The sequence below is a fragment of the Glycine soja genome, chromosome 2 (assembly GCF_004193775.1).
Source record: "Glycine soja cultivar W05 chromosome 2, ASM419377v2, whole genome shotgun sequence".
Lineage (NCBI taxonomy): Eukaryota > Viridiplantae > Streptophyta > Magnoliopsida > Fabales > Fabaceae > Glycine > Glycine soja.
The window spans coordinates 39,213,605-39,226,156 of record NC_041003.1 but is presented as its reverse complement, the minus strand read 5'-3'; the positions used below and the strand labels follow the sequence as shown (position 1 = coordinate 39,226,156).

Here is a 12,552-nt window from a genome sequence, read left to right as displayed (position 1 = left end):
AAAATATTTAAGCTATTCAAAATATTAAAAAAATATAAAATGATATAAAATAAAATTAAAAAGAATTATATATGCAATATTTTTTAATTTATGAATAATTTGAAAATTTTTATTATTCAAAAAAGATAAATAACTTTTGACTAATGATTCATATAAAATAGTGTTTATAAAATTAACTAAAAAAGTAAATATTTTAGTGATTTATTATTTTATCTTTGAATAAAAAATCACGAGTTTAACTCCTATAAAAAAAATTGTTTTATTTAATTATTTGTCACATAAATATCATATTAAAAATCTACACAAGGATTATGTCAATACTAATATGTTATATGGAAGGCAACACTAATATTTGATTGTAAACATTTAACTAACAAAAAAATTAAAATTATTTATTTTAAAAAATAGAAAGAATAATTGTTTTAAATTAAAAATAAAAAAATTAAAATCATGGATTTAAAATTATTGGAAATGAAAGTTACAATTTAATCTAAGATCTATTATGAGAATAATTTAGTCACAAGTTAACTGACTCTCAGATTAGTTTTCGACCTAAAATTGAAATTTAGTATTGTTTAAACTGCTCTTCCTTATCACCCCAAAAATAAGAAAATTGTAACGTCCTAACGCGTTTTGAGTTGAGAAAGCATCACTATCATAATGACCCGAGCAATTAACAATCTGGCACCATGGTGCAGGCTTGAGGTTGCATCGCAAGTGTACGTTGGACATATTATCATCATGGCCCTTGCTTGCCTCGTGTTTAGACTATGGTGGCGGCTTTGACAATTTTATACATATGTTCATTGATCAGTGCTGTCTTATTCGGTACACATTGACTCAATCTTAGTCACCATGACCACGTGATACATTTCATGGCCGACAATCGTTTGTTACATCATCACCACCATCATCAAACTATTTTTTTTTTAATTTTCTCTACTTAGTACTTTTCTTGTCTTTATGTGGCTTTTGATTTGATTGTCACCTCTTGTCTCACGCTCGTTTTTTTCATGTTAGTTCCTGAACTTTTCTTTAGCCTTTGACTATGTTTGGAAGGGGAGAAGAAATAGAAACAAGAAATAGGTAGGTGATAAAAAAATAGAACAGAAATATGTGAAAAATAAAAATTATTTGATAAAAGAAAAAAATATTTAAATTAAAATGATTTTATATGTAACAAAGAAAATAAATATGAGAGAAGGTAGTCTATTTAGGACGTTTAGGCGAAAAAAGTAAGAGAGAAGGTATTTTTGCACAAATCTTCACATCTTGGAGAAGAAACTTTTGGTTGTGAGACCCATCCACTTTTTTGAATATTTCTCTACTCTTATTTGCTAACAAATTGTTCATGTTTTTGGGTCATTGAATTTCTGTGTTTCTCTTTGCCCCTCCACTCTATTCTACGCTCCCAAACACTCTTTGTTTTGTTGTGGGCAGAGAATTTCCTATTCATGAGTAAATTTTTAAATATTTATTGTAAATTATTTTTCATTTTTTTAAAAATTACATAGATGATATGTGGTAGTGATTAATTGTCATATCATCATCAGAGGTATCACATAGACGTACATGTTAGGAATAACCTATAAGAGTTAATGGCATAATCAATATGTCATATTTTTTATATATTCAGGAATTAAATTTAAATTATTTATTTTTTAGGAATTAAGTTGTCAGTGTTTCACACTTTTAAAGACTAAAATTAATGAATATTTACCCCTAAAAAATTATTTGTTACATTAAAACCTTTTTTATTTTGGAAGAGTCCCATAATTATTTACTACATTAAAACCTAAATTATTTAGGAATTTTTATTTATTTACATATATTTATATTTTTTAAATTAAAATATATTTTTCATCTTTGTAAAATTTTAATGTTATTTTTGGGCTTGAAGTTTGGTTTAAATCAATCCAAACTACATGTTTGATGATTGTGCACATAAGTAATTCATTAGTCAATTAAATATTTGACACGTGTTAAAAGTTTATCCCTTCTCTTTCTCTTCAATCACGCTAGCCCTTTCTCTCTTTGTTCTTCCTCTCTTTATTCTTCCTTTTTCTTTGTTCTTCTCTCTTTGTTCTTCCTCTCTTTATTCTTCCTTTCTCTTTGTTCTTCTCTCTTTGTTCTTCCTCTCTTTATTCTTCCTTTCAAGGATTGCAAGCACTTCCTTAATCCTTCTTACTTTTCCAAAGAAAATGACTTTGAATTTCTATTTTCACACTCAAGCACATTTTCAATTTTCACCATTCCATGCAAAGAGAGAGAAATGTTGGAATTTTCTATTCCAATAATTAACGTGGACTAATATTATAAGATAATTATATTAATTATTAATTATTAGTGAGTTTTATTTCATGTGATCAAATTAAGTAAGTCTGTTAGACAACTAAATTAAATGATATGGACTTAAATGAACAGATGTCAGTGTTAACCTATTAGGGGATAATGAGAATCCTATTAGATTAACATAGAAAACTATGGTCCCCAATATACCGAGCTTTCACATATAGTTTCTCTTCTTCACATTTGAAGAGTTACAAAGATCATATTAAGGAATAAAACGGTTTCGATTGAGGAAGAACCATTAAGTCATTCGTTACGTTGTTAACTGGTTATCCGTTATCTCTACAACATTCTGTAACAAATCCTAAGAAGTGTACATAGATCATAAATCACCTACGGATTCAAATTCTGTTGCGTTTGTTTGATCAATCATTATGGATCCAGGTATTCCTAAAACTCTTCTTGATAATCTAATGTAATGGGTTCCTGGTGGTTATTGATATTTTATAAGAATCCCTTAAAATTCCAACAAGAAAGACATTCCAGTGGCAAAGGTGCAAAACCATTCAGACCACCTAACCCCACTTCAGATCTAGGTCCAATCACCTGCGGCGAAGACAATGCAGATGGTGACAGAGCGTCTCAAATTCAGATATGTTTGTTTGTTTCACGTGGTACAATGTAGATGGTGGAGTGTCTCTGACTTGCTGGAGGTGAAGGCCTTATGAATGAATGGACCTAAGTCCTTGTTATTGTAGATGGCAAAAGGAAGGAGGAGTTGGTCAAGTTTGTTGATGCAGTAATCATCGTTCTTAGTTCAAGTCGGATTTCCCAAACAACCTTCATTGGAGTCTCTTGTTGCTTCACCCTCATGATCATACCTGAAGTTGGTGCGGCGAATTTGGGAAGGGAGGAGGTCACAATGGAAATGTAGATGGCGATAATGGGTGGTGTGATTTTCAAATCTAATTTTGGATTTGGGTTTGTTGATTTTAATTTTTTTTTTTTGCCTTTATCAGGATTTGGATTGGGTGTTGTAAGGGAAGAGGGTTTCTTGTTTTTTTTTCTTGTATAATTTTTTTTACTATAATTTATGATATTTTTTAATCTTCTGTATTTTGATTCTTATATTTTAAAAAAATATATAATTTATGATGATTTTTAATCTAAAAAATTATATTTTAAAATTTAAATGAAACAAATGTTAAAGATATTTGAATTCATTCAAACTTGAATAGTTAACTCCGAATTAAAAGTAGCACATTAAAATTTTAAAGGAATAAAAAATATATTATATCCTATTTTTTATTAGATAAAGTAAAGTAAAGCTGGAGGAGATTTTTCCTTTTCTTTTTCTTGGACGAACCCAAACACAGGACGGAATGCTCTCCTACTCCTTTGCTATCTTCTTTTATAGTTTTTGAATAATTGATTTTTTTTAATTTGTGTAATATATAAAAAGAAATGTTTTTTATTATAGCTAAAAATCATCATAAATAAATATTTTTGAATATATAAATTATATTGTAATTAAAATTTGTAATAAATAAATATTTTTAAACATATAAGTTGTATTTTAAATTTATCAACAAAACATTAAAATTTAATTTAGAAATAAGGGTGAAAAAGGTAAACTGAAATATATATATATATATATATATATATAAGCATTCAAGAAAATTTATTTATTTGATATAAGATAAAAGGAGGGTGGTTTAAGATGATTAAGAAAGAAAAAAAAATTAGACTAATTTTTAAATCAAATTAAAATTAATTAAGAAATATAATTGAAAAGAATAAAAAATAAATTAAATATATAGGATAAGGTCGACATGCTGAATGAGAATGATTCCTATAAAAGATGCTCTCATTCAATAGTAACAGCTGAAAACACTATCATTTAGGAATAATTCTTAAAAGTAGTTATTAAATAATAACTCTGAGAAATGCTATTGTTACTTAATAAAGTGATAAAGATCCAATAAGCCAACTCAAATATCCTTTGTGTGACATGCATTAGAGGTCTCATGAACCGATTCAAGACTAGTTATGAAGATTAATCAAAGTGGATTAGAGATTTCACTAAAATTGATTATTATTAGAGCTCAACATGATGAAAACATGAATAGCCCGAATTCATATGATCAAGAAGCATTGAGCTTGAGTTTAATTATTAGTATTTTCGACTGCATAGTTAATTAATACCTAATTTCTTATTTTTATGTAATTGTCGCGCTATTTTTTTAGAATAAATCTAAATATCTTTTAATATTTTCTAGGCCAGTTTTTTTATATTTATGGGCTTTCTAAACCATTATGATAGTAGAGCTTAATGAATCATTGTGATGGTTAATAGAAAATAAGTGCTTAGTAAAATGTTTCGGGGAAGTGTCATTACTAGTGGGAAATTATGCCTAGTGGAATATTAGTGGAAAATTACTTCATGTACATCAAGGGATGCTTAACTTAATCCACAAATAGGAACCTCTTGCAAGTAATTAATAAGATAAAATTTGAATATTAATGAAATTTGAGTGTTTAGGCCATATGAGAATTTTTCGTTTGATTTTAGGTTAAAAATTTTATAGTATTGATTTACTAACATATCACAATTAAGATTGTGCTTCTTTTGATAATTTTAATTCTACTGACACATCATAATTAATTGGGGTAAAGTTCTTTTTATTATTCACTTATTTTCAAGACAATCCTAAGTAAAATCAAATTATGAAGACTCAATATAATTCAGATGTAGAATTATTAACGTGCATCCTATTTTTAAGTGAATTTGGGTGGTAGAAAAACAACAATAAGATGAAAAATGAAAAAAAGAGAGCAGAAATAATAGATTGATGTGATAATTAAGGGACATAATAATAAGAAAGGAATATATATATATATATACATAGAAAGAAAAAATATAGTATATGGTATATTGGCTATTTCTTTTATTTTTCATTGACTTTTTTCCCCTTTTAAGATGCCAAACAAATCCAATTAGTTATAGGTTAAGGGAGGGAAACTAAGGATGATAATAGGATGGGTCAAGAACAAGTTATTTTAATTAATTATCCCCGTCCCTATGTGACCAGGATAAATTCAAAGACAATTTTAAAAGAATCAGGTATATGAAAAATTAAAATTCAACCCCATCTTTATCGAGGTTAGAAAACTTGCAAGAAACCTGGCCACATATTTTAAAAATATAAGTTACTTATATATAATTTTAAATAAACCCTATACTAAATTATTAACTACATTTGAACTCAAATAATATAAAAAATTAATAAAAATGAATAGTAAAATGAGAAATTTAAGAATAAATTTATTTTTTATATATTGTGTAATTTTATTTTATTATTAATTATTGTTATATTTTAAAATTTTCATTTATTAATTATAATAATTAAATTATTAATTTCTATTTTAAATAATTATAAGTATATATAATTAATTTAATAATTATTATATATATATATATATATATATATATATATATTATTGAATTCTTCGTTATTTGGATGAGAGTTAATTCTCCTATTGTCTATTTTTTCTTCGTGGACTTTTCTAGTTTTGTCCACTGTTAAGCCAAATTAAATTGCAGCAATATAATTTGATGTTAATTATATATTATTGAATGCTTCATTATTTGGATGAGATTTACAATTCATAAGCCAAAAGGAAAAGGAAATATTTTGTACTTTTATAGTATTATACTCAGTCTGCTACTCATACAATATGCATAATATTATATAACTAAATTGAAAATATTATAATATGAAAAATTCAATTAAATCTTAATTATAAATATAGCATTATATGAGAAAAATATTATGTATGGATAGTGTAAAAAACATTACACAAACATTTAATGATAATAAATTTATTAATTTTTAAAATAATTATTTTAAAATGATTCAAACGATAATTTATAATTAAATGATAGTGTAAAATAGTGATTACATAATCATTAAACCCTACTTATATATGTATATTTTAAAACATTTTCTTACTAAGATTTTTTGGGACTGAGTCAATCGAGATTGCTTGCTGTGTATATATTTTTTTAATGTATATACGTAATATAGCCGGAGTATATTTTTTAATAAGACGTGCTCATGTTATTTCTTCCCTTCTTTTTTAAAATATCATATAAAAATGAAGTTTATCATAAATTTAAACGCTGACATATCAACACTCACATTGATATATTGCTTATATTAAACGTAGAACAATGAAGTGTCTAACTACCAAAAGTCTGACATTGCGAGCTTGATTCCAGCTGCGTGCTGTTAACATACTTTTATAATGAGGTGTTTATATAAAAATATGAAAGAATAGCATAATCATGTAGTCATCTAAATATGTACAAGCTAAAATAATATTTAAGATTAATGTATGTTTGAATATGTTAATTTATAGAATAACTCTCTCGATCCAATCATTTTCAAATTCTAACTAGTTTCGAGATTGCATGTATTAAAAGGCCACCTATACTATAAAAGTAAAACTAAATAACTATCGTAAATTAAGTTATTTCACACACACACACACATATAATATATATATATATATATATATATATATATATATATATATATATATATATATATATATATATATATATATATATATATATATATATATAACGAGGAGAAATGCCTGAAGATATTATTGTCTAATGTCTATTAACATTTCCTTAAAAAAAATTAAATAATTATTGGCAAAATTTAGTGACGAAAATTATTTTTTATCATTATAGATGTTACAAGAATTTTAATGAAATTTTTTTAATATATATATATATATATATATATATATATATTTAAACTATTTTATCAAGTTTTTTTCTTATAATATTCCGTTCTCTTTATGCTCCTTTATTTGTTGAATTTTAAAATGTGGGTTACTTACAAATAATGATAATAGTCTCGAAATTTTGTCTGGTGAATGCGAGATTCTACATTCACACCCATGAACCAATTAATTAAATAAGACAACTAATGTATTCATATTCAACTAGCTATTTCATTTTACACATGCAATATATACATATATATATATATATATATATATATATATATATATATATATATATATATATATATATATAATAAATTCCAGTTTTTCTTATATAGGAAGGTATTATATTTTTTTATTAAATACAAGGTGTCAACGAACAACATCTAAGTATAACGTTAGTTATGATTATTAATTAAAGAAAAGAATAATGTTAAGCTTTGATTATTTCAGATTTATTTTTTCTTATATCTTCTTGTTAGATCCTTTTTTTTTTCTTTTTCATTAATATTATATTACATCTCATCTTTCATATAAGAAACAAACAATAATATTTTCTGAATTTTAATTATGAGAAACATGTAATTACATTTAAGTGTATTAATTATTGACTTTATTTTATATCTTTAATTTATCACGAAATTTATTATTGAAATATTACTTTTTTTTATGAAAGTAGATGTACTTATTGATTTATGACAATATAACTTATATTCATTAGTAAAAAATATTATTCCTTTTAATGTGTTATTATATATAATTATTACTTAAACCAAAGCAAAATTGTCAAAAGTGAAATAAAAAAACAATAAAAAAATGAAAAATATAAGTAAATATAAAATTATACTCACCGATAATTAAATAGCATGATAAATGTATAAAAAAATACCATAGACAAGTATCCAAGTTTTTATTCAATAAAAATTTTATTTTATTATTTATAATAAGTATAAATTTAATTACTCATTTAATTTTTATAGTTTTCAAATTTATTTATTTTAATTTCTATAGTTAATAAGTTAATTTTTTTAGTTTATGAAATTTATATTTTAATTTTCAAGAAGTTACTGTAGATAAAAAAATTTCACTAACGGAGTTAAAAAAAATTATCAATAAAGACCTTTCAGAAATTAAAATATAAACTTTAAAAATTAAAATTTTTATTTATTAAATTTTAGGATTAAAAAATTCACTTATTAACTATATGAATTAAAAGAGATAAATTTAAAAATTATATAATTTAAATGAATAATTAAACGATAAGTATGTTAGATGGAGAGCGATAAAGCGAAAAAAAAAAAAAATCAACACGTTGTTGGGGTCAAAGAACTGTGCCAAGAGCCAACTGGAGTGTAAGTAAGAATCCGGCGAGTGAAGTTGAGACTTGAGACAACACCGTCATTCAAATGAATCTCACTTTTCTTTTTTTCTTTAGTTTTTGCCCTTTTTATTTGGTTGCATCAATTAATCGGAATCTCAATTCTCAACACATCGAAAATTCCACTAATGTTTCTTAATTTATTATGCAATGCGTCAACAACTAATTTTCAAATGTCGGCCAAAAGTCAACTCTTAACGTTTAACGGAAACCTGCATGAGTACGTTGGAGCTAGAAAATGGAGAGAGAAACCAACGAACACAACCTTAATAGATAGTCAAAGGGATAAATCATAAATGCCACAATAACCCCCAAGTCTTCGAAAGAAAAACAAAAAAAAAATAAATATATTCCTGGTATGTACAGGAGCTATTAATTTCTTTCATTTCCTCCCCTCCTTTTTCTATTTTTAATTTGAATTTAAATTTGATAAATGTATAAGGATTTTACACGCAGTGTTATTATTTAAAATAGCTGCAAAAAAGTTCTTAAAGTTAAAGTTACAAGTAAAATTTGTGATTATAAAACAAAAAGGTGAAATTTGTGACAAATTAAGAAGGCTTACAAAGGCATTGAACTATTAATTGGGAAAAAGAAAATAAAAACTAACCGTTAGAACGGCTCCTAGCTAGAGTAAGGCATTGAAAGCCTTTGCCTTAGGCTTTTAAAAAATATTTTTACTTATTAGTAACATTATTAGAAGTTCTAAAAAACCTTCATCTAAAAAAGAAGTTCTAAAAAAAATATTATTAGAAAAACTAAAAATACAGTAAAAATTATTTGATGAATAATATTAGGAGTAATTAGATTTCCCCCTAAAATAAACTTCTGTTTTATTTATTATAACTTTCTTCTTATAAAAAAAATGTCTTGTTCTTCCTTTCACAGTTTCACTGTTTCCATTGATTAATACTATTCTTTCTTTCAAACTATTGAGTAATATATGTAAAACAACATGCAGCTTATTGTTTGGGGTTGAAAAAAATGTCAACAAAATTGATTACGATAATTTGATAAGTAACTTTGCAACTTAAAAAAATTTAAAGATAATATTCAACTAAAATTGTTATAATTTTAGCAAACTATATTTATTAATTTTAAAAGGTCATATCTTAATATTTGTTTTTAAGCCTAAATAAATACTAAGCTGGCATACGTTCCTAAAATGACATTTATAAACATCGAAGGCTTAATAAATAGAGGTATATATATATATATATATATTCATAAATGAGTTAAAACAGAATTGACTTGATTAAAATTTGTTTGGCCTTAAAAATTGATTAGAACATTTATTTGAATTTGACCAAAACTCAATAATGTTTGAAATGAGATAGAAATTAGGTCAACCTAATTTATTAACATAATATTTATTACTGTATTAAACATAACTATATCTTATAGAATTCAAAAAATATAAGAAACTAAATTTAAGATATATTTTACTACTCCATTGATTAATAAATAATACAAATATGATATTATATTAAGTAAAATGCCATTGATTAGTTAAATAAAAAGTCTTATTATTAATATATAATTATTGTATAAAAATTTTAATAAATGAGACCCTAAATATTGAGTCAAATCAACTAAAAGTACAACACAAATTGGCCTTAAAACCGCTCTAATTCCTTAAAATGAAATTGTCATCGTAAGAGAAAAATGAATTTGCAACATCAACATAATATAATATTGTTGGCAAACAAGTTTGTACCTTAAACATGTATCTCAATACTTCTAGAAATTAATCCTTAATATTTAGAAGAAAAAAAATACTTCAAGTTCACCCAAAAATTGAAGTCGCAGCAGAGAACGGTTGTTAAAATTAAACCCTACATGCAACTTGTGTCAGAAATTAAAACTTTAGTTTTGAGTTGATAAGTTGATTTTGGTGAATGGTGACCACGTAATTAAAAGTTGAGCCATACCCACGAGGAGTTAATTGGAAAAGTCGTCGTTCGTCAGAAGAAGGAGCTTCATTCTTTATTTATTTTTCCGTGTTTTGACTTTGCTTCCAATTTGAACACGCAAACACTATAAATTACAACCACCCAACCCCCACACCCTCTCTCATCTTCAACTTGTTCAACTCTCTCAAAACCAAATAAAATCTTTCACAACTCAAAACTCAAGCTCCAAATTTTCACTTTACACCTTTGAATTCATTTTTTCACACATGGACGAGATCGACGTGCCTCCGTTCTTCGTGTGCCCTATTTCATTAGAGCTCATGAAGGACCCCGTGACGGTCTCCACCGGCATCACCTACGACCGCGACAGCATCGAGAAGTGGCTCTTCGCCGAGGTGAAGAACGACACGTGTCCCGTCACGAAGCAGCCCCTCCTCCCGGACCTCACTCCGAACCACACGCTCCGCAGACTCATCCAAGCCTGGTGCACCGTCAACGCCTCCCACGGCGTCCAGAGAATCCCCACACCAAAACCACCGGTCGACAAAACCCTCATCGAGAAACTCCTCCGCAACACCTCGGCTTCGGACTCCCCGAGCCTCCAGCTCCGGTCCCTCCGAACCCTCAAGTCCATTGCCTCGGAATCCCAATCAAACAAACGCTGCATCGAATCTGCAGAAGGCGCAGTTAATTTCCTAGCAACAATTATAACCACCACCACCACCACCACCACCAACCTACTCGATGATGACATCGAGTTGGAAATAAAAACAAGTACAGCCCACGAAGCATTGAGCCTTTTACACAGCATTCAGCTGTCAGAGTCCGGTTTGAAGGCTCTGTTGAACCATCCAGAATTTATAAACTCTCTAACCAAGATGATGCAAAGAGGGATCTACGAGTCACGCGCCTACGCTGTTTTCTTGCTGAATTCCTTGTCCGAGGTGGCGGATCCGGCGCAGTTGATTAACCTAAAAACTGATTTGTTCACTGAATTGGTTCAGGTTCTTAAGGATCAGGTTTCGGAGAAGGTCTCGAAGGCGACCCTGCAGGCATTGATTCAGGTGTGTTCGTGGGGCAGAAATAGGGTGAAGGCTGTGGAGGCTGGAGCTGTGCCGGTTCTGGTGGAGCTTCTTCTCGAATGCAACGAGAGAAAACCGATAGAAATGGTGCTGGTTTTGTTGGAGATTTTATGTCAGAGTGCTGACGGGAGGGCGGGGCTGTTGGCCCACGCGGCGGGGGTGGTGATCGTGGCGAAGAAGATTCTGAGGGTTTCAACGATGGCGAACGATAGGGCGGCGAAGATTCTGCTTTCGGTGTGCAGATTTTCCCCCACGCCGGGCTTGGTGCAGGAGATGGTGCAGCTTGGGGTGGTGGCAAAGCTTTGTCTGGTGCTGCAGGTGGATAGTGGGAACAAAGCAAAAGAGAAAGCTAGGGAGATTCTCAAATTGCATGCTAGGGCTTGGAGGAATTCGCCTTGCATACCTCACAATTTGCTTGCTTCGTTTCCAATGAGTTCGTGAAAGAAAGAAAATCCACTTTGTTTTTGTTTTGTTCGTGACACCATTGGATGTAATCGATTATTTAAGAAACTAATTCCTTCTGTGAGATCTAGTTTGCGGTGAAAGAAAACCGAAAGTAAATCACAGTTGAGTTTTCAATTGTAGCTAGCTAGTTTCTTCGGTGGATTCTTGTTTATTATTTTGAATTTTGGTGTTTTTCGTCATTATGTGTACAGAATTGTTTGGGAACATTCAAAGGATAGGTGTGGGCATCAAATGTTGCCCGAAACAAATTGGAAATTTATTGTCAATTGCATATATTAATGGAATACTGACACAAACTCACACTGGTTGTTTTGTGGTGAACTTCATTACTGATTTTGTTATTCACTCCTAATTCTTGGATGTTTTAACATTTTATTGTTGATTTAAAATTTGGTTGGTTATTTTAGAATTCCAAAATGCGATCATGTGTTTTTTTTCCTCAATTACTCAATTATACCTTAAAATAAGGGATTTTTTTTTTTACAAAAATAATGGAAAGTCCAGTAAAAATGTGTCTCTCTATGATGTTTAAATGTGTTCCAAATGATTTTTAATATAAAATTTTCTTTTTTAATTTCTTAATTAATGTCCTAAGATACCGTTTAACCAGATTTCTTACTTAAAA

General features: G+C 28.1%; 1 protein-coding gene across 1 annotated transcript; it reads left to right on the top strand.

Moving 5' to 3' along the window:
- Window positions 1-10,540: 10,540 nt before the first annotated feature.
- LOC114393752 (E3 ubiquitin-protein ligase PUB23-like) lies at window positions 10,541-12,260 on the top strand. Its single transcript, XM_028355182.1, has one exon. The coding sequence runs from the start codon at window positions 10,647-10,649 to the stop codon at window positions 11,901-11,903; it is 1,257 nt and encodes a 418-aa protein (XP_028210983.1). The 5' UTR covers window positions 10,541-10,646; the 3' UTR covers window positions 11,904-12,260.
- The last annotated feature ends 292 nt before the right edge of the window (window positions 12,261-12,552 follow it).

Excerpts from the sequence above, each read along its gene's own strand:
- LOC114393752 (XM_028355182.1), top strand. The coding sequence starts at position 10,647 with ATGGACGAGATCGACGTGCCTCCGTTCTTCGTGTGCCCTATTTCATTA.